This window comes from Tamandua tetradactyla, chromosome X (genome assembly GCF_023851605.1).
Source record: "Tamandua tetradactyla isolate mTamTet1 chromosome X, mTamTet1.pri, whole genome shotgun sequence".
In the NCBI taxonomy this organism is placed as follows: domain Eukaryota; kingdom Metazoa; phylum Chordata; class Mammalia; order Pilosa; family Myrmecophagidae; genus Tamandua; species Tamandua tetradactyla.
Window position 1 is genome coordinate 94,285,878 of NC_135353.1, and position 21,253 is coordinate 94,307,130.

The window sequence follows — 21,253 nt, forward strand, 5'->3', positions numbered from 1 at the left end:
GCACTGATGGAGAAGCAGATTGGTGAACGATGGTGTATACTTATGAACAATGGTTGTGCTGCTACAAAAAGGAACAATGTCCTGACAACAACGTGAATGAACATGTGTGACATTTGGTGAGATGAAACAAGCTAGAAACAAAACAACAACAATGGTATGGTCACCTTTAGAAAATGTTTATAAGAAAACAGGGGCCTAAAACAGAGTCGAGAGGTTATCCTGGACGTTATTCTTACACATTAAATAGACATCACCTTTATAGTTAAGGCGCAACGGAGAGGCTGGAGGAAACTGCCTGAAAATGTGGAGCTGTGTTCCAGTAGCTATGTTTCTTGAAGATGACTGTACTATGATATAACTTTCACAATGTGACTGTGTGATTGTGAAAATCTTGTGTCTGATGCTTCTTTTATCTACCTTATGGACAGATGAGTAAAACATATGGATTAAAAATAAATAAATAATAGGGGGAACAAATGTTAAAATAAATTTAGTAGATTGAAATGCTAGTAATGAAAGGGAGGGGTGAGGGGTATGGTATGCATGCATTTTTTTTTTGTTTTCTTTTTCTGAATTGATGCAAATGTTCTAAGAAATGATCATGATGATGAATATACAACTATGTGATAAAAATGTTCATATTGTATATTGATTGGTTTTATTAATAAAAATTTTAAAAATTAAATTAAATTAAAAAAAAGAAAACAGGGGCCTAGATTGCAGGGGCCTAGATTGGAAGCTTTTAGAGCAGACACATTAAGTCAGGAGTGGTGATTATTATTTCTGTATTTTGAGAGGCTATTATATATATATATAATCTGATATCTAGAGATAAGAATGAAGCCAAACAGGTTGGGGCTAAAGTAATTCAGAACACAGGGGTAAGAAAGACAGCATCTGTAGTTTAGAACCACACATACTCTTTGAGACCAATGGAAGAAAGTGTTATTTGATCTGGAACTGAAATTTTCTGTAGTGCATAATCTAATTCAAACTATCTGTATAGATTCTTTGAACAATTGAAACACAGGAAATACAGAAGGAAAAAGAGGTCCTTTAATCCTGTATAGATTATTGTAATGCCTGGATACATCCTAGAGTATATTAAGCAGATAATCAAAAAGTATTGGCAAAGTTCTCTGAGGGAGGGGAGAAAAAGTATGGAACTATGAAACCCTACCATCAGGGAATCCCCTGATTCTGTTTCAAACTTTAGGGACACCCAAATCAATAGGCCATGCCCTCGATCATGAGGCTTACTCTTGTGAAGCTTATGTAGGTAGCATAGAACCTTAGACTACCTATAGACATGCCTAACAGTTATTTCTGAAGGACCTCTGTTGTTGCTCAGATGCGGCCTCAGTCTCTCTAAGCACAACTCTGCAAGTGAAATCATTGCCCTTCCCACTACGTGGGACATGACATCCAGGGGTGAAAGTCTCCTTGGCGATATGGGAGAGGACTCCCAGTGATGAACCCAGACCTGGCAGTGTGGGATCAACAATTACATGCTGACAAAAGGGGGAAAAGGAGTGTGATTAATAAAGTATCGGTGGCAAAGAGAGTTCAAATAGTGTCGAGAGGCTACTCTGAACGTAGCTCTTACGCAAGCTTCAGGTAGACCTTGCTACCTATCATAACCTGCCAACCCCAAACCAGGACCATTCCAGCCAATCCTAAAGAACACCTAGAGCAATACATTAGATTCCATAAGGGTTCCAGGCACTACAGTAACTTTCCAGAAACCTACAACCTCCAGATGGGTCCTTGGTCCAGATAAGTCTTGAAACATAGCCCAGCCTCTCCAGAACATCAGATAGTTCCATCTCCCTACCCCATATTAGTGACAGACCCTTCCAATATAAAAAATTTAGCATTGCCATAGCCCAAATAATCCCAAAGAAAGGCATGGAAAGATCAAAGCTGATGGTGGAATTATACATAGAAGATAGGACTTAACAAATGAATATGAATGCTGAATCATTAAATTGATCTCTCTTTTAGTCTGTAGTATTTTAGAACTGCTAGAAGTAAAAACCTAAAATTGTGAAATTGTAACCCATGTTACAATTGTTGTTCTACAACTAATTGTGGTGCTTGGCTTTGAAATTTGTAGCTTTTTTTGTAGGTATGTTATTGTTCACATAAAAAAGAAAGAAAAAAAGTCAATTGTGATGATAAAAAAGTATTTAAGCCATCTAGCCTCCTATATTCTGGAGCAGCTAGAATGAAAAATATGAGAGGATTGTATGGCAGCCCATGACAAACTCTGGGATCTGTGCTGTAACCACTTTTTTTTTTCATGGGCAGGCACCAGGAATCGAACCCGAGTCTCTGGCATGGAAGGCGAGAACTCTGCCACTGAGCCACCATGGCCTGCCCTATCCCGAACCACTTTTTGAAGTGTACTTTGAAAACTATTGCTTTTTATTTCTTTGCTTTGTATATATGTTGTGCTATACAATAAAAAAAGTTAATACCCACAATTGGGCATGTCACATCTCCATGGAAATAAACTAATCATAAGCTTCCAACCTATATTATTAAATCAAGATTGAAAGAAATGGCTGCCTCCACAAGATTGAATCAGGATTAAAACATGGCTTTTCTGGGATACATAATATTTTCAAACCAGCAGAGAAAGCAATTTTCTAAAATATGACATGCAAACACTTTGTCATTACAAAACTACCAAGAGACGGCCTCTATTAGTCAGGGTTCTCTGGAGAAACAGAACCGACAGGAGATATCTTTAAATATGATATCTATAAAGGTGTCTCATGCAACCGTGGGAATGGAAGAATCAAAAATCCAAAGGGCTGGGCGGGCCACGGTGGCTCAAAAGTCAGAGTTCTCACCTGCCATGCCGGAGACCCAGGCTCGATTCCCAGTGCCTGTCCATGCGGAAAAAAAAAAATCCATAGGGCAGACTATGAAGATGGCAGCTCTGAAGTCTCGACGACTTCCATAGGAGAGGCTTGATGGCTGAAGAAGCAGAGAAAATATCTCTCTTCTGCTTTAATAGTCTACAGCTGATTGGATTATCTTTCACGAGAGATATGCACTTAGTTGGTTGCAGATGTAACCAGCCACAGCTGCAATCAACTAACTGATGATTTAATAAACCAGTCTTCTGATTTATCCACCAGCCATGAAATATCCTGGTAACAATGGTTAGGCCAGTGCTTACCTGAACAGATGACTGGGCACATCACCTGGCCAAGTTGAAACTAGAACTTAACCATCAAAATCCACCCACTGTCAACTTGGCAACTATACACTTCACCTTCAAACATGCTTAATTTCCAAATAGAACACAATAACAGACATATGTTTCACCTAACTATACTCAACTGTCCTGTGTACAACCAGAAATGCACCACATCTCTCCAGAATAGGGTGCAAGTCCTTAAGTAACATTCACTGTTCAACTTCATATCCTGTGACTAAATATTATAGCACGAATAATATAACTTATGTCATATAAGGGGAAAACAACATATTTGTTTATGTACAAATACAAACATACTCAGAACAAAACAGGGAGGCAATATTCATACCATCACTGACCTTATTTCTGTAACTGGTCACATGGTCACAGTTCATATGTATCACTACCTTCTTCTACTACCCATTCCATGTTCCCTTTACCCTCAATAAGCACTTCAGTTGGCTGTCATTCTTTGCCTGGTGGGGTGACCCAAACATTCATTCCTGAAGTTTCTGGGCCATTGGTAGTCCTGCCTAGATAGTGTTGTTACAGATTTTGATTGACCTTAATCTCAGGGCAGGGTAGTACTAAGAGACACCCTAGGAGATGTGCTCAACTCCAGGCAAATACTTCTTTACCTCCATTGTGTAGCTGCAGTCCTATTTCCCCTTGATAGTCAGGATCAATCACCCCAGACAGTACATTAATCCCCTTTCGTGCTTTTGATTCAATGGAATGAGAAGCCCAAAGTAGCCAAGTGGCAGTCTAAACTTCCAGTTCAGTGGAATCATTGTTGTGTCACCGGACAGGAGCAATCCTCCTTTTGGAACTCAGACTTGTAAACCAACAAAGCTTAAGGTTTCAGGGACAGGAAGCAAAAATTTTTCTAATGGATCACTAGGGGTGATGGTGAGTGATGCCACTCCCATTTCCACACCTTGATTCCTGGACCTATAAATTGTGGCTATGGGAGAAACGGCACCATACAGTGGACACTGACTCAGAGCACACACAGCCTTCTGGAGAACATTGTGCCAGTCCTGCAAGGTACTGCCACATAGTTGGCACTGTAACTGGGTCTTCAAAAGGCCATTCCACCATTCTATCAACCGACTTGGCTCTGGATGATAGGGAATAAGACGAGAGAATTCCATGAGCATGTGCCCATTCCCACACTATATTTGCTGTGAAGTGGGTTCCTTGATCAGAAACTATGCTGTATGGAATACCATTCTCATGTTCAGGTTCATGTGTCAACTTGGCCAGGTGGTGATACCTGTTTGTCTGGTTGGGCAAGTCTGGCCTGTCTTTTGCTATGAGGACATTTCATAGAATTAAATCATGAGCATGTTGGCTACATCCACAACTGATTCCATTTGTAATCAGCCAAGGGAAATGTCTTCTTCAATGAGTGATGCTTAATCTAATCACTGGGAGCCTTTTAAGGAGAATTCAGAAGAGATAAGTTCTCTTCCTGCTTCAACCAGCGAGCCTCTCCTGTGGAGTTCATCCAGACCATTCATCAGAATCGTCAGCTTCACAGTCTGCCCCACAGATTTTGGACTCTATGTTCACATGGTTACGTGAGACACTTTTATAAATTTTATATTTTACAAATATTTCCTGCTGATTCTGTTTCTCTAGAGAACTCTAACTAATACAACCATGATGGTAGATAAAGCATTTCATAAATCCACAGATGGTAGTTTTTCAGAAGCATTGTTTGCAGGGAAGGAAAACCCATATCCAGAGTATGAGTATATTCCAGTTAGAACAAATAGCTGCCCCTTCCATGATGGAAGAGATCCAATGTAATCAACCTGCCACCAGGTAGCAGCTTGATCACCTCAGGGAATGTTACCTTATCAGGGACTAAGTGTGGGTCTCTGCTGCTGGCAGATTGGGCACTCAGCAGTGGCTGTAGCCAGGTTCGCCTTGGTGGAAGCCCATGTTGCTGAGCCCATGAATAACCTTCATCCCTACCACCATGACAACTTGGCTCATAAGCCCATTGGGCAATGTCAGGAGCTGCTATGGAAAAAGGAAGACTGGTATCCACTTGATTATTAAAACCTTCTTTGCTGGAGTCACCCGCTGGTATGCATTCACATGGGATACAAATACCTTCATATGTTTACTCACTCAGAAAGGTCCCACATACCACTTCCCCAGAACTCTTTGTCACCAATTTTCCAATCCTGCTCTTTCCAAGTCCCTGACTGTCCAGCTAAACTATTAAGAAAAACCCATAAGTCAGTATACAAACTCACCTCCTGCCAGTTCTCCTTCCAAGCAAAATGTCCATACACCTTATCTATGGTGATTAAGTGTCACCACATGGCTTCTGCCAACTCGGGATCCCATCATCCTCATTGTGTTTAAGGATTCCAGCTCAGTGATAGTAGTTCCCAGAGTATTATTTGACCTACAGAGAACAGCGATTACAGAACTCTTCAGGGATGTCAGAGCTAATCTCACAAATTTATTTCTCAAGGTTCTGGTGAAAGATGTATCCTCTGGACATTCCTGGGGTGTGTGAGCAGGTCTTCCATGATAGATCCACTCTAACATTCCAATCTCTCTAAGCCTCTGGATCTCCTCATCTACATTATCTACAATAAACCAGGGCAGTTTTGGCATTTTGACCTCAGGTAATGTTGACCACCTTTTGATCCATGTTTCAGCCAACCACCCAAACCATTAATGCCCTTTCTAACCCTTGGAGCTACAACACTAAATGCAAAATCTTGGCTTAGTGGGCCTATATCAATAAATTCAGCCAGATACAACTTTACATTCCTTCCACCATAATCACACACTCTTAATGTCCATTCCCACACATATTCCTCTGATTTCTGTCTATATAGATTGGAAACTCATGCAGTTCTTTTGGAGTGTAACATACCTCCTCATGGGTCACACTTTGTACTTCACCTTTCAGGGTCTGTTGGGACTTAAGGCTAGTTATAGGTCATGAAGAAAAGAGGTGTTGTGGGGGTGGATAACAAAAAGAAATAGAACTGTCTTTCAAGCCAATTACCTCAGGGCATTCCTTTGCAATTTGGTCTGGTGAAACAGGATTCGTGGCTCTAGACAGAGGAATGAGGGCTGGTTACAGGGTTAGCAGGCACTGAAGAGTTAATCTAGTTGGATGGAGGCTGGATGGCAGACTTCTCTGGGCAGACTGGAGGTTGGGAAGCTCTTTCCTCAGGGCAGTCTATTACAGGTCTATCTGGCAAAGGCTCAGCAGATTCCAGGGAGTCCATCTCCTCTTACCATCATTATCAAGCCATATGTTGCTATCCCAAGTTTCAGGATCCCATTCTTTTCCAAATAAAAGCCCTTACTTTAACAGCAGACACCCTGCAAGGTGGAGATTTCGGTTTACATTTTAAATCTGCTACTTGCACATAAAGCTCTGTGTCTGGTTTTCAGAGATCTCAAGTCTGCGACCACAGACAATAAGGGCATACATCAAACTTTTACATCATTCATATGGTGTTTAAGTTGCAAATTTGAAACCTTCAGCTCATCCCTTTACCTCATAACTCTAGCTGGCATATCTAACAACAACCAGCCAGCATCATTATACCTTTTCATTCCACAAAACTCCATGAAGGTGTCAAAAACACTCTCACCCAAGATGGAAATACTAGTCGTCAATGAGAGGGAAGGGTAAAGGGTATGGTATATATGAGTTTTTTTCTTTTTATTTCTTTTTCTGGAGTGATGCAAATGTTCTAAGAAATGATAATGGTGATGAATATACAACTATGTGATGATATTGTGAGCCACTGATTGTATACCAAGTATGGAATGTTCGTATGTTAAGAATGTTTGTGTTTGTATGTTGTTTTGTCAATAAAAATATTTTAAAAAGTAAAAAAAGAACTTGCATGTCTTGGAGCAGCTAGAAGAAAAATACTAAAAATTGTGGAACTGTAACCCACACCAAACTTTAAAATCTGTTCTATAACTACTTGTTAAAATGTACTTGGAAATCTAATGTTTTTTTGTATATATGTTATATTTCACAATTAAAAAAAGTTACAAAAAAAAAAACCACTCTCACCCAGAGCCTTGCCTCATATAAGTGTACAATTAGCAAAATCATATAGTGGTATTTTGCTTATCTCTCTTGCCAACTAACCCAATGGACTGTCAGTGCAATCTTGATTACTGGATATGGTCACTAGTGCCTTTCAGTCTAATCAGAGTAGAAAACCAAACGTAAACAAACCATTTTTAAGATTCTGTTTCTCCTGTAGATCTGTGTTCCAGTAGCCATGTTTCTTGAAGATGATTGTATAATGCTATAGCTTTCACAATGTGACTGTGCGATGCTTGTGTCTGATGCTCCTTTTATCTATGTTATCAACAGATGAGTAAAGCATATGGAAAAAAATAATAGGGGGAACAAATGATAAGTTAAATATATATATATATTGGATAGATGGAAATACTAGTGGTCAATAAAAGGGAGGAGTAAGGGGTATGGTATGTATGCATTTTTTCTTTTTTCTTTTCATTTCTTTTTCTGGAGTGATGCAAATGTTCTAAAAATGATCATGGTGATGAATATACAACTATGTGATGGTATTGCAGGCCATTGATTTTATACCATGCACGGAATGTTTGCATGTTAAGAATGTATGTGCTGGGGCAGTGCAACAGTGGTTCAGTGGCAGAGTTCTCACCTGCTGTGCCAGAGACCCAGGTTCAGTTCCCGGTGCCTGCCCATGCAAAAAAAAAAAAAAAAAAAACAAGGACTGAGAAGACCTTCTTGACCGAAAGGGGGAAGAGAAAAATGAGACAAAATAAAGTGTCAGTGGCTGAGAGATTCCAGAGTCAAGAGGTTATCCTGGAGGTTATTCTTAAGCATTAAATAGATATCACCTTTTTAGTTAAGGCATAACAGAGAGGCTGGAGGGAGCTGCCTGAAAATGTAGAGCTGTATTCCAGTAGCCATGGCTCTTGAAGATGATTGCATAATCATATAGCTTTCACAATGTGACTGTGTGATTGTGAAAACCTTGTGTCTGATGCTTCTTTTATCTACCTTATTGACAGACGAGTAAAACATATGAGTTAAAAATAAATAAATAATAGGGGAACAAATGTTAAAATAAATTTAGTAGATGAAATGCTAGTGATCAATGAAAGGGAGGGGTAAAGTGCATGGTATGCATGAATTTTTTCTGTTTTCTGTTTATTTCTTTTTCTGAATTGATGCAAATGTTCTAAGAAACAATCATGATGATGAATACAGAACTATGTGATGGGAAAAAAGAATGTTCATATTGTATGTTGATTCATTTTATTAATTAAAAAATTTTTTTAATAATAATTAAAAAAAAGATTCTATTAGGTCCCTACATGATGATAATAATCACTTACATTTATATAGTACTTTATAGTCTGCAAGGCATCTTTATCATTTACCTTTAGTCTTCTGAGCTGGGTAGCATCTCATTTATTTTACAGATAAGATACTGAGGCTCAGAGACTGTGATTTACACAAATCAAGGAGCCTAGTAACTGGCAAAATGAGGAACTCCAAACAAGTCCCAGCTTTCTTTCTAGACCACAGTTGCAACTCTTAGTAATGGTCTAATTCAGCATACATATAAATATTTATAAATATTATGTCATTGTTCTGAACTAGCACATCTTACCCTTTTGACTGTTTTATGACAGTGTAGCTGTGTAGCAAACCATACATCTGCAGACTTTCAATCTACTGCAGTTTTATATTCCCCTTTATCTGAAACTTTCATCCTTTGCTAGCAACATCATTGTTATTTAACAAAAAATAAATCAAAGCTTTTATTTGTTATCTAATAAAACAGGTTCTGCCATTATTTTGCTCTTTTCACATGCTTAACACACCTTGAGTTCCTTTTTGTAGACTTTCACTTCTGTTTATATTATGAAATCACAGTGCTGTTTCTTATTTGAATGTTTTATCATCTAACACCTAATAATAAAAATATTTGTTGGCCCTACAAAAAAAAGAGAATGCATGTGCTTGTACGTTGTATCAATAAAAATTTTAAAAAATTAAAAAATAAAAATAATAAATAATAGGGGGAACAAATGTTAAAAAAATAGATGGATACATGGGGAAAATGTACCTATTGCAAACTATGGACTATGGTTAATAGTAATATTTAATATTACTTCATTAACAGTTAACAAATGTTCCACACCAATACTATGGGTCAATGGGTGGGTGGGGGGGAAGGATAAGGGGTATGGGAGGATTTGGGTTTTATTTTTTATTTTTGTTTCCTTTCTGGATTAATGAAAATGTTCCAAAATTGATCATTGGGATGTATGCACAACTATGTGATGATACGGTGAGCCAGGGATTGTATATTTCACACGGTTTGTATAGCGTGTGAGTGTATCTCAATAAAACTGTATTAAAAGAAAAGAATAAGTGTTACCTTTGGGGTGGAGGGAATAATAGAAAAAAATAAGATTCTGTTTCTCAAGAACCACTCCCAGTACCAAGCTTTATTAGTCAGGGTTCTTGAGAGAAAAAGAACCAACAGGAAATATCTGTAATTATGAGTTTATAAAGGTGTCTCACACAACTGTGGGAATGAAAAGTCAAAAATCCGTAGAGCAGGCCATGAGGCTGGCAGCTCTGATGACAGGTCTCCATGACCTCCACAAGAGAGGCTTGCTGGCTGAAGAAGCAGTGAAAAAGTCTCTCTTCTTCATTAGTCTTCAACTGATTGAATTATGTCATTTGCAGGAGACACGCCCTTAGTTGATCACAGATGTAATCAGCCACAGCTGTAATCAACTGACTGTTGGTTTAATACAACTGCCTTCAGATTTATCAACCAGAAATGAAATATCCTTGCAGCAATGGTCAGGCCAGTGCTTGCCTGAAAAGACAACTGGTCAAGTTGACACGAGAACCTAACCATCACAGGGCCACTGTTAGTTTAGAATGGTTCTTAGTTTTAGAAAGTAACTACTTAATTCTTATAATTTTCAAGACATCATAATATCCTTCTACTCAATCAATCAATGCATATATTTAATCTCAGATCAATGATTAAATACTTTGCATGATAGTTACTGCAATGAAATTTCAACAATTCAAGATTTTAAACAATTTTTACAATTTAGATGAGATATAATATTCAGCTACATATGATTTCCTAAATGAAAAAACTACTTTTCTAAAGGATGATGTTGATTTATGAAAATAACCTGTAATGAAGGTCCCCACCACACTGATTCCAAGGTTCTCCCATGACCCCCAACATATAACCACAATTTATGTCATATATGTCTCATTAACCATAGGAATTGTTTAATAAAATTTTTCTGAGGGAAAAAAACAACTACAGCTGCTGCCACCATACCTCGCTGACTGGAAATATGGTAGCTGAAGTGGCAGCATGGGGCAGAGCAGGTGGAGAAAGGAGGAAAGAGGTAGTGATGCAGGATGGTGGTGGCAATGGTCTGTGAGCAGCTGATGCTTCAAGAAAGATGTTCCTCCTTCAGCTGTCACAAGACCAATATTTGGTATATTGGGCACAATCCATCTGGGGCAGGTAATGATCTTATTGTCATTACCAAAAAGACAAACCAGAAAGCAACAGATTTTGATGTTTTCTTTAAAACAATGTTGCACTTAATTGATATTCAGCTACAAGCTACTAAAACTTTCCTAGCAATGATAAACCATGTCTTAAGTGTGGATGGGTTTTACTTTTTAACAACATATGATTTGACCCATACTTTGCAGCACTAGTCCAGAATTCCAAGAAATGAGTCTCTTGGAATGAGCAGATCAGCAGTTTGTATGGAATGGTCATCTTCTAAAAGAACTTTCTATTCAGCCAGAGGTCCATCAGTTTGTTCTTCCAGTGCTACATGGCTTTATTACTATGCATTTATGTTCTATTAATGGAAAATACTTTGATTCAATTCTCATATCAAGGAGGGGTAGTTTCAGAGCTGGTTGTGTGGTATTACATAAGAGGGATTGATTCTGAAAGCCATGCAGCTAACTTTGTAGAAACAGAACAAACTCTGCACTACAATGGGAGCAGGGCTTCATTCGTACAGACTTGAGGATCAATACCGGTTTTCTGGTCCCAAAGACCAAATCTCAAGTACAAACCACTGCCAACCATCAACAAAGTAGCAAATCATGTGAATGGTTTCCAAAGGCACTTTGATTCACAAGAAATTATTTATGGAAAACAATCATACTCAACCTGGTTAATCAGAAGGGCTCAGAGAAGCCACTTGAGCAGACACTTGCAACAATGGTATCTTCCTTAGGAAGTGGAATGATTGGATACATTGCCTTTGATTTCCATAAGGAATGCAGAAACATGAGATGGGATCGACTAAGTATTTTATTGGATCAGGTTACAGAAATGCTAGATGAATTAAATTATCTTGTAGTGGACTCTGCTGGAAAGGTAGTGACAAACCAGGAAGGCATGTTCCACAGCAACTGCATGGATTGTCTAGATAGAACCAATGGGATCCAGAGTTTGTCAGCACGTCGTTCACTCTGGGCCTAGCTTCAGAGACTAGAAGTTTTGCATGTGGGATAAAAGCTTGAAGAACAAGATGAATTTGAAAAGATTTATAAAAATGCCTGGGCTGACAATGTGAATGCCTGTGCCGAACAGGATGCAGGAACTGGTGCCTTAAAGGCTGATTTTACCAGAACTGGGAAGAGAACTCAGTTGGGACTGCTAATGGATGTCTGGAACTCACTTAAACAGTATTACTAGAACAACTTTTCTAATGGATTTAGACAAGATTCCATAGACTCATTTCTTGGGAACTATTTAGTGGATGAATTAAAATCTCACAGCCCTTTAAGTGTTCCAAGAGATTAGAAATTTCTGACTTTGCCTATTACCATGGTTGTTGCATTTTCAATGTGCATTATGTTTGCTTATGGCTAGTGACACATGGACAGAAACACTGCCTATGTGCTCTTCTGGGGCGTTACAAGTATTGGAACATTTCTTATTATCATTTACAATGGCAAAGATTTTGTTGGTGCTCCCGGATTGGTCCAGACACAAAAGATAGACTAAATTTGTGTCTGTGGAAAGTGGCTTGGCTTGGGAGATTCCATTATGCAGAACTGGAGTCTTTACTGACCTGCTTTCCACATCAGTCCAGGTGTTTTTTTAAAGCTTTTATGAAAAAGTGTATCTGTGCTCTTTGCATTGGTGATGACTTATAATTGTTCTGATGTTACTGCCTTGATTGATCTCTTTATAATTGGGATAGTTACATTTATAATTTGAAACTCTTCTGTAATAAAAATGCAACCTAAATTCAACTAACCAGAATGGATGGAATCTATTCATTGTCAGTTAAATCACCTGTTATAGAATAAGAAATGTACTAAAACTCTAGCTTCTTTCATTATTTAAAACAGTAGAATTATTTTTCTACCTGAGTTTCATTGTCATTGAAGAAGCAGTTGCTTGTTAGCCAGCATACTTTTCCACACTTCTTTGGCCTTTTCTTAAAAGTTTAATAATAAGCTAAGTTTATGATGTTTATAAAATGTAAGTCTTTCTCATATATCAAGTGATTTGATGAAAGAGTCTGTAACTTCATGATAGAGAAAAGAATAGGGTCTGGTATTCTTTGGAAGTTTTGGATGAACTGCCCAATGAGTTCAGTTAGCTTGAACTTCTGCAATTGGACCAGCAGTTTTAAGCATGATGAAAAAGTTCAGATATATTTTATATACTTTAAAAGGTACAAGTGAAATCAAAGAATGTAAACTCGGTATTTAACGTTAAATGTCCAAAGCTTTCTCTATTTTAAGGATTGCCCTAGTGTGGAAAATACCCTTGTTTGGGGAGCTGTTTCCTCCTGCACATTTTTATTTCTTTGGGGATCACTTGTCAAGACATGCAGACCCAAGGGAGGGTCTTGTACTAGATTTGAAGTTTCATTTGGAGGTAGCAGCTTCTTTTCACGCATGGTACTGTTGATGCTTTTCATTCTCTAAAGATTTGTGTTGGCTATCAATGTGTGTCTCAAATTTAGTGCTCCCAGGTAGTTATAGTTCTCCTAATCAAGGACCAATTTAAACTTTATTATGGGGGGGGTGAAACATAAGCTTTAGCAGCTGTGCATAGTTCTAATTATAGTAGGACTGTATATTCAAATTGTAATTATGAGGTGTAAATGTTAGAAGAGTATTAAGATAATATAATTGCCGCTATTTTAAAACAAACACTGCTCCAATATTTTGTTGTGCTTGAAAATATGTACAGTATTTTTCCAACAGTAATACCTCACGTTGTCCTTAAATATTTTTAAAAGCACCTTTGTTTCAACATTATCTTTTTTTGAATATTATCTTTTATAAACATTAATAAGAGTTGTTGCTTTTAGAAACTCTAAAGGAAATAATAGCTGGAAAATCCTCTAGCTTAAAATCAGTCATTAAAACTTACAATAGATAAAATACAGCTACATATCCTTAATATGTAAATAAGCATAATTTGTTCCAAAGATACCTTGAATATTGAAACTTAGTTCATGTCTACTGTACTATATTACTCAAATGGTACTGGGCATTTCACATTAAGAAAGTATTTCAACAACTACAACAAAGACCAAATCAGAATGGCTAATGTGCCTGCTTTGTAGTGAATGGGCTCCTACTGGGTGTTAGATCTTAGGGTATCAATATTTCAGAACCCTGCAATGATTTTATTTCTAAATTCATGTACTATACATCCATAAGTGAAAATAAAACGTCACATTATAACTAAAAAAAAAATCAACTACATCTTCCATGAACAAACCTTGAGGACATTATGTTGAGTGAAATAAGTTAGACAAAAAAGGACAAATATTATATGCCCTCACTAATATGAATTATAATATGTAAACTCATAGACATAGTTTACCAGAAGACAGAATGAGACTAGAGAATGGGGAGAGGCTACTTAAGATGTACAGAATTTTTAACTAAGTTGAACCTAAGTAAGTGGAAACAGATAGTGGTGATAGTAGCACATTTTTGTGTGTATAATTAACAGTGCTGAATTGGGCATGAATGTGGTTGACAACGGAAGTTTAGAGTCATATGTTACCAGAAGTCAGAGGTTAAAAGTTGGGATGGTCTATCTCAGTAAATCTTGTGGTAGATGATGACTGTGATTAACAGTACAAACATAAAAAATGTCTTCCATGAACTAGAACAAATGTACAGAACTATTATATGGAGTTAATAATAGAGTGGTATATGGGGAAAAAACACACCTATTGCCAACCATGGACTATATTTAACAGTAATATCTTAATATTCTTTCATTAACAGTAACAAATGTACCACACCAGTGCTAGAGATCAACGATGGGGGGGTCAGGGAAATGGGGTGTTTTGAGTTTTCTCTCTTTTTTATTTTTCGGAGTGAAGAAAATGTTCTAAAATTGACTGTGGTGATGAATGCACAACTATGTGATGATAATATTGTGAACCACTGATTGTATATTTTGGATGGATTGCATGGTACTGTGAATATATCTCAATAAAACTGCACTGAAAAAAAAAGGATGAGTGGATGGAAAGAGACAGAGAGACAGAGAGAGAGGAAAAAGAAAGAGGAGGAGGAGGAGATACAAGACACAAAATATAAAAGAAAAGCAAGGTATTCACCTGGTAAGCAAAGATGTAGTGACTCTGGATCCAACAGTTCTGGTGTTTACTTCTTGATTTTTAGATTGCACAGTGCAGGTAAAGTGATGGAAACCTGCAGCTGGCAGGTGGTACATCAGCTTTCTCATTCTCAACTTCTGGTATTGGCAAAGTTAAGTGTATATAGATTAATGTACTGGGTGTTAACCTGGTGCTATTTAAAACAGACAAGATGTGTAAACAATCTAAATGCTCCTCAATAGTGGATAACTTAGATAAATAAATTTGCATTCATAGCAATGACTTAAAACACTCATTAAATAATGTGGGTTTATGTTTATTGTCATGAAGGATGTGATGATTCAAATATTCAGGCCTTCATTTATTTTAAAAATATTTATTGAAAATTTATTGTGTACTTGGTAACGTACTAGTTACTGATGATGACAAAATAAAATATTTTTACCCATTAAAAAAAAAAAAAAACTGCACCCTCCACTTCCAACATGAAAAATTTAGAATGGCCATAGCCCAAATACCCCTAAAGAATGAGAGAAAGATCAAGGGTGATAGTGGAGTTATATCGAGAAAGTCAGATTTAACAAATGAGTATGAGTGCTGAATCATTATACTAATATTTTTTTTTACTCTCCAGTACCTTAAAGCAGCTATAAATAAAAACCCAAAATTGTGGAATTATAACCCATACCAAACTCTGAAATCTGTAGCATAACAAACTGTTCAAGGTACTTCGAAATTTATTGCTTTTATATATATATGTTATTTAAAGAGAAGGAGGCATATAATCGAGAAGATAGTATTTTACAAATGAGTATGACTGCTGAATCATTATATTGATTATTTCTTTTGGTCTCTGGGGTCTTGGAGCAGCTAGAAGAAAAGATGAAAAATCATGGGACTGTAACCCATACCAAACTTTAAAATTTGTTGTATAACTACTTGTTAAAAGGTACTTGAAATTTTTGCTTTTTTTATATATGTTATTTTTCACAATAAAAAAAGCTTAAAAAAAAACAAAAAGCTGTACCCTCTACTGTTCTCCAAGTTCTAGTCAGGTGGCTCCTCTATGGATTTCAAACTCAAAGTTTCAACATCACTCTTCCTGGAATTTCCAGCCTCCAGCCTGACCTACACAATTTGGACTTAGCCTCCACAATCACGTAAGCCAATTCGTTAAACAAATCTCTTTATTAATATATGCACACACACACATATATCCTGTTGGTGTTTTTTCTCTGGAGGAACCTGACTGATGCATTAGGTATAAGAGAACTTCATTATAGGAAAGAGTGTCAAGAACTAAGAAACGGGCATAAATCATTTTATATAAGACATGGCTAAAAGCACCAAATAATTTTAAATACCTTTTATAGTCAAAAACAAATATAGATAATTGTATGAACTGCAAGAAATTTATTTATAAAATTTCTTAACCAGCGGTAAGAACAAAGAAACAATCAACTAAGACTCCACTAACAGTCTTTAAGCAGTTTCTAAAAGGAATGACCAGAACAGCTCATAATTATTAGGTTAGAAAGATGTCTTTCTGCACACTCTTCAATTGCACAAAAACATACATTTATCCAAAGGGATCTGTATAGGTAGCAGTGTGGTTCTTATAGGCTCAGTTGAATCAGCGCTTCTAGAGTGCTGTTCCCTGTCCACCTGATAAAGCTGTTTCACCACCTTTGTTGGTTTCTTTGTTGGCTTCTTTCTCTTTTTCTCCTCCATTGCTGGCTTTCTCATTTTCTCCTTTTCTGTCAGCTCTTTTATTTCCTTGGTTGTCAGCTATTTTCTCTCCTTTGTCCTGAACACTGGTGTAAACTGCTTTGTTATAGCCTTCCCGGTTTCGAGCAATTTCAATGGCAAAAAATTGTATTCTGGGGGCTAGAAGGTAAATAGTACTAATTATGGTCCTAGCCTCAGTTACTTCCTTAAACCTACAGGAAATCTATTGGCAAAGCCGGACTAAAGTCTAAATCATTCAAGTACAATTATAAGTTTCAGATCTGGAATTTTATGCTAAATGAAGTTGAAAATACTTAACTAAGTCACAATCCTTAAGAAGTAGCAACATGATCTTTAGATATAACAAATAAGATGAACCCCTAACTATCCATGTAACTGATTTATCAGTAAAACCAGACCACTCAATCTCCTTATACATAAATAATTACACAGGCAAAGAAACTCACCAAAGATGGTATTTTCTTCAGTGTAGCCCTGAGAGCAATCTAATCGCAGCAAAGTACCATAGTTGAAGTCTTCTACAATTCCATCAAACTTCAAGCAGAATGGCCTCCACTTCTATAAAAGCAAAAATGATGCCTTAGCTGACAAATGCAGAAAGATGAAGTAGTCAAGCCAGCTTCCACTTCCCCAGTGAGATAAATATTGTGGAAGAGACCAAGATTGGGGATGACTGCTAATTTCACTGAGAGTGAAACTGTGCAAGTTTTTGTGCACTTTACTGTGTGTTTAGACTGGTATTTCCCAACATGAACAGTATTTCAACCTGAAAAAAAAATCTAAATCTTTTACTACAGAATTAAAATATGATTTCTTAAGTGGACACTCTGTTCCATTTTTAAGTTACTGGCCAGTTCAGCACAAAATTGTTATTCATTCCACTAACGCACAAATGAGACAAAAGAGCCAAAATTACAAAGTTAGACTTTAAGAAAAAAGTCCATTCAGTAGTGCCAATTTTCCAAAGACCAGTAACAGTCTGCTAGAACTTAAAAGTTCAGATTCTTCATAAGCCAAGGGCATACTCTCAAGGAAATTTTTTCCCAACTGAAAGAGTTTTAGTGCCCTGGAAAGTACAAGATAATCAAATAAGCAATGCAAAACATATGTTTTCCAATTATGGGTGGCCTGTGATACCATGAACTTAAATCCAGAGAATCAAAATATCTCCTTGTACTATATTTACCATTTCCCCATGCAAACCTTCCAGCTAACCTATTCACATAGGTAAAATAATTTATCTTCCTCTGCAAAGTCCAGGTACGTGGGGATGAGATGGTCAGGGCAAAAAGGAGAAAAAAAATATCCAGTGAACATAAGAAATCCATAAACCAGATAAAGATTCCTTTCACAACTTAGTTATTTAGTTCCTTATACCTAATTAAAAGCCCTCGTTATTTAAGTAGTTTCCTTAAAACCAAGAGTATGAATATGTGCAAATGTATTCATAATAAATAATGATTGGTCAGATGCTAGGTCATATTTAAGAGAGAGAATTCTTACCTCTTTAGCAGATTCAGACTTGAGCTCATCTGGGTTCAAAACATCTATCCTGAGATTCTCAAAACTTTCCCGGAACTCAGAGTAGATTTGGTCATCCACTTTGGTGAGTTTAAGAAACTGGGGGTCAACTGATGAAATCAGCTGTCAGACAATAAGACAATATACAGATGCCAGTATTTAATTTGCTAAATACTAAGGAAACATGGTCCTCAAGGCAGAATATTTCACTGGGAAGTATAAAAAGCCTAAGTCCAGGATGAAATTATGACACAGTTTTAAAAAGTCATAATATATTACAGTCCTTTCCACCAATTCAAACCCATTTGGCCCTAGTACTACCTGGTTGTTACCATTTGTAGATCATTCATTTATTCAACAAATACTTAATAAGTGCTTACCAAGGGTTAGGCACTATTGTACCAGTTAGCAAGACATAGGAAAACTGGACAAAGAAGCAGAAATCCTAATGGCCAAAATATATATATATATATAGCTTTACCTTCCTCTTCTCGTGCATAAGATTCTGTAGTAACAAAAATTATGTCCAAAACACAACCACTTAGCTTGCTGAGAAGAGTGATAACCAGAGCACACTGCACACTACAATTATATATTTAATTGTCCATAATAATGATGAAGACACACAACCCACCTTGTAGTAGACTTCAGCATGCTGCATTGCTCTCATAGCCCAAGCTATCTCAATATCAGGCTGCAAAGGAATGAAGGACGCCAGGTAAGAAATCTCCCAATCCTGCTACTGGAAGGCAAACTAAGAAAGTCAGTGAATGTCTAGTCAATGTTTAGAAGGGCTACGAAGCATGAGGTTACTGTCAAAGCACAAAAGCCGTTCTAATGGGTTTGGATAATATAATTATTTTGTCCTTAAGACAAGCCAAGAAAGCTACTTACACAGTTTAATAAACAGTGAGCCACTGGCCATCTTTTCCCAGAAGCTAGTGAAAGCCTGAGAAACACATAAAGCAGTAGACAAATCGCTTCCAAAGGAATGACTTTGATCATTGTAAAATAGCAACAAATTTACCGACTTAAACCACTGAGTTGTTGTGAGGACAAAGGAAGATAACGGAAGTGGAACTACCTTTCATCTTCAAGACTGCTATACCTCCTATCTGTTTGTGCTTATCAGACAGCCAATTAATTCCCCATCCCATAGCACCAAGTCAGTAAATCAGTGCTAGGAAGCAGGCCAGGTTATAAACAATCTTTACCAAGCCTGGCCCACCACCTGCTCCACTGAAATCTCCCATTCTATTTCACTCATGCCAGAAAAGGCCATTTGCATTTCTGCCTCTATGCCTTTTCCTGCCTGCAATCCACTCTCCTCTCAGCCAACCCACATCCTTTGTCCACCTACATTTTAAGGATCCAGCTCCAGCTCCAGTTCCTCCCTGCAGCCTTCCCCTACTGCCCCAGTCCTTAGGGATCTCTCCTTCGGCTAAACTCCTTTGGATCTTATGGCCTGACCCCTTCATCTAGCAGGCATGACATTCTCATTTGGGTGTTACTACTATTCTCACATCCCTGGGTGTTGTTTCTCAAAATACATCATGTGCTTTCTCCTTAACGCTCTGAACCAGTCACACCTTAAGCCAGTGCAATTTTGCTGCACGTGGGACTCACCCGGGAACCTTAAAAAATACTGATTCCTAGTTCTCACACCCAGACACTGTGATTTAATTGGTATGGATTACAACCTGGACACAGGGATTTTTGAAAGCTCCCCTGGTGATTCTCAAGTGCAGGAAGTTTGGAAGTCACTTGCATAGGCATTAGACCCGCGTTTGTGGACCAAAAAGATGAGGATGAATTGGACCAAAAAGATTAAGATAAACTGAAAGACGGTGCTGTTTTTGGCGGAACCGGGAAGAGTCTGCAGAAGATATCGGAGCAGGGGGATTCTAATTTAGTGACAGGCCCTACAGAGACCCCCGGCTGGCCGGGAGGTTGACCGATACTCACATCGTTGCCATAAGACTCTGCTGGGAGAGAAAGAGCCTGTGCCACAGACACCAGCTCCCCCGAAACCTGGGAAAGAAAAAAAAATGGGAAGGGGGTAGTTGTAGTTCAAGCACCGCTCCGGTTCGACTTCCCCACTCACCCGGCCCCACAGCAGCGTCTCACCAGCTCATCTGCTCCACTTGCCGACTCCATGTTGCAGCCCGGAAAGCGTGACTTCAACTCCGGAAGTGATTTTTTTTTTTTCCTGGAAAGGGAGGGACAGGCAAGGGACGCTCTGGAGCTGCTGCGTCTGCGTGCACCGTCCCCTCCCCCGCCGGGTGGCGGTAGGCGCTGGCCGGCTTCACGCGCCCTGCGCAGGCGCAGAAGAGTTGCTTTCCTGGGCGGTCGCTGCTGCCGCAGAGAAGGAGGGGGGAGACTGCGGGAGGAGCCCGAGTTCATTTAATGCGGTTTTCCTGGCCCCAGCGCGCAGTCTGTCCACAGAGAGTTGAATTCACACCCGAAATAAAGGAATACATCACAAACAGGCATGGCGCTAGGCGAGGCAGAGGGATGAAAACCTAAGTTCTTGCCTTGTAAGAACTAGATGTAGTGAGGGAATGAAAGTGGTGATCACAGCATAGCACCATATATGCTCTGCAACACCAAGGAGGGACACCTAAGCTTTTATGAGAAGGACATTTAGCCAGGTAGCCAAAGTAGATTGGGAAAGACACTCCAGGCAGAGGGAACCGGGTGTGCAAAGGCATTGATGAATTAATCATCATGACACCTTGCGGGGCAGTGCAAAAGTAGCATAGCCAGAGCAATAGTGCACTCATCTATGATTCTTCTGGGGAAGAGAAGGGCATTGTATGGTGACTATTAAGGCCTTGAGACATCACCCTAAACGCAATGGTAAGCTACTGAAGGTCAGCCTCATGATCTGACTTAGGTTTTAGGAAGAGCATTCTAACACAATATGGAAGATGCATTTGAGAAAGACAAATTTGGAGGCAGAGAGCCCAGCTAGAAGGCAGTGGGTGATCAAACCCTAAGCCAAGGCAGTGGCAGTTGATATGGTATTGGAGAATTACTAAGGGAAATAGAATTAGTAGGACTTTTTGACTAATTGGATATGGGGCA

At 38.3% G+C, this 21,253-nt stretch overlaps 1 protein-coding gene and 2 pseudogenes across 3 annotated transcripts in view; 1 reads left to right on the forward strand and 2 right to left on the reverse strand.

Moving 5' to 3' along the window:
- LOC143670882 (trafficking protein particle complex subunit 13 pseudogene) overlaps positions 1-17,202 on the reverse strand; it is a 48,776-nt pseudogene extending 31,574 nt beyond the window's left edge. Inside the window, exons 1-4 of one of the 2 annotated variants that reach the window (XR_013169469.1) lie at positions 17,092-17,199; positions 14,897-15,033; positions 6,252-6,574; positions 5,482-5,636 (exon numbers count right to left, since the gene is read on the reverse strand). The product of XR_013169469.1 is annotated as a trafficking protein particle complex subunit 13 pseudogene, transcript variant X1 (transcript). Of the gene's footprint in view, positions 1-5,481; positions 6,575-14,896; positions 15,034-17,091 lie in introns of both variants that reach the window. The other variant, XR_013169470.1, reaches the window with a different exon arrangement.
- On the forward strand, positions 10,860-12,300 carry LOC143670881 (phosphatidylinositol-3-phosphatase SAC1 pseudogene; annotated as a pseudogene).
- On the reverse strand, positions 16,290-20,429 carry PBDC1 (polysaccharide biosynthesis domain containing 1). Its single transcript, XM_077145920.1, has 6 exons — positions 20,294-20,429; positions 20,132-20,197; positions 18,801-18,860; positions 18,149-18,289; positions 17,092-17,203; positions 16,290-16,783 (listed from the first exon to the last, which is right to left on the reverse strand). Exons 1-6 carry the CDS (start codon positions 20,321-20,323, stop codon positions 16,539-16,541), a joined length of 654 nt encoding a protein of 217 aa, XP_077002035.1. The 5' UTR covers positions 20,324-20,429; the 3' UTR covers positions 16,290-16,538.
- Between the last annotated feature and the right edge of the window lie 824 nt (positions 20,430-21,253).

Excerpts from the sequence above, each read along its gene's own strand:
- PBDC1 (XM_077145920.1), bottom strand. The coding sequence starts at position 20,323 with ATGGAGTCGGCAAGTGGAGCAGATGAGCTG. Across the intron at positions 18,861-20,131 it reads CAGAGTCTTATGGCAACGAT|CCTGATATTGAGATAGCTTG; the intron begins GTGAGTATCGGT and ends ATTCCTTTGCAG. Across the intron at positions 16,784-17,091 it reads TGAAGAAAATACCATCTTTG|CCCCCAGAATACAATTTTTT; the intron begins GTGAGTTTCTTT and ends TTTACCTTCTAG.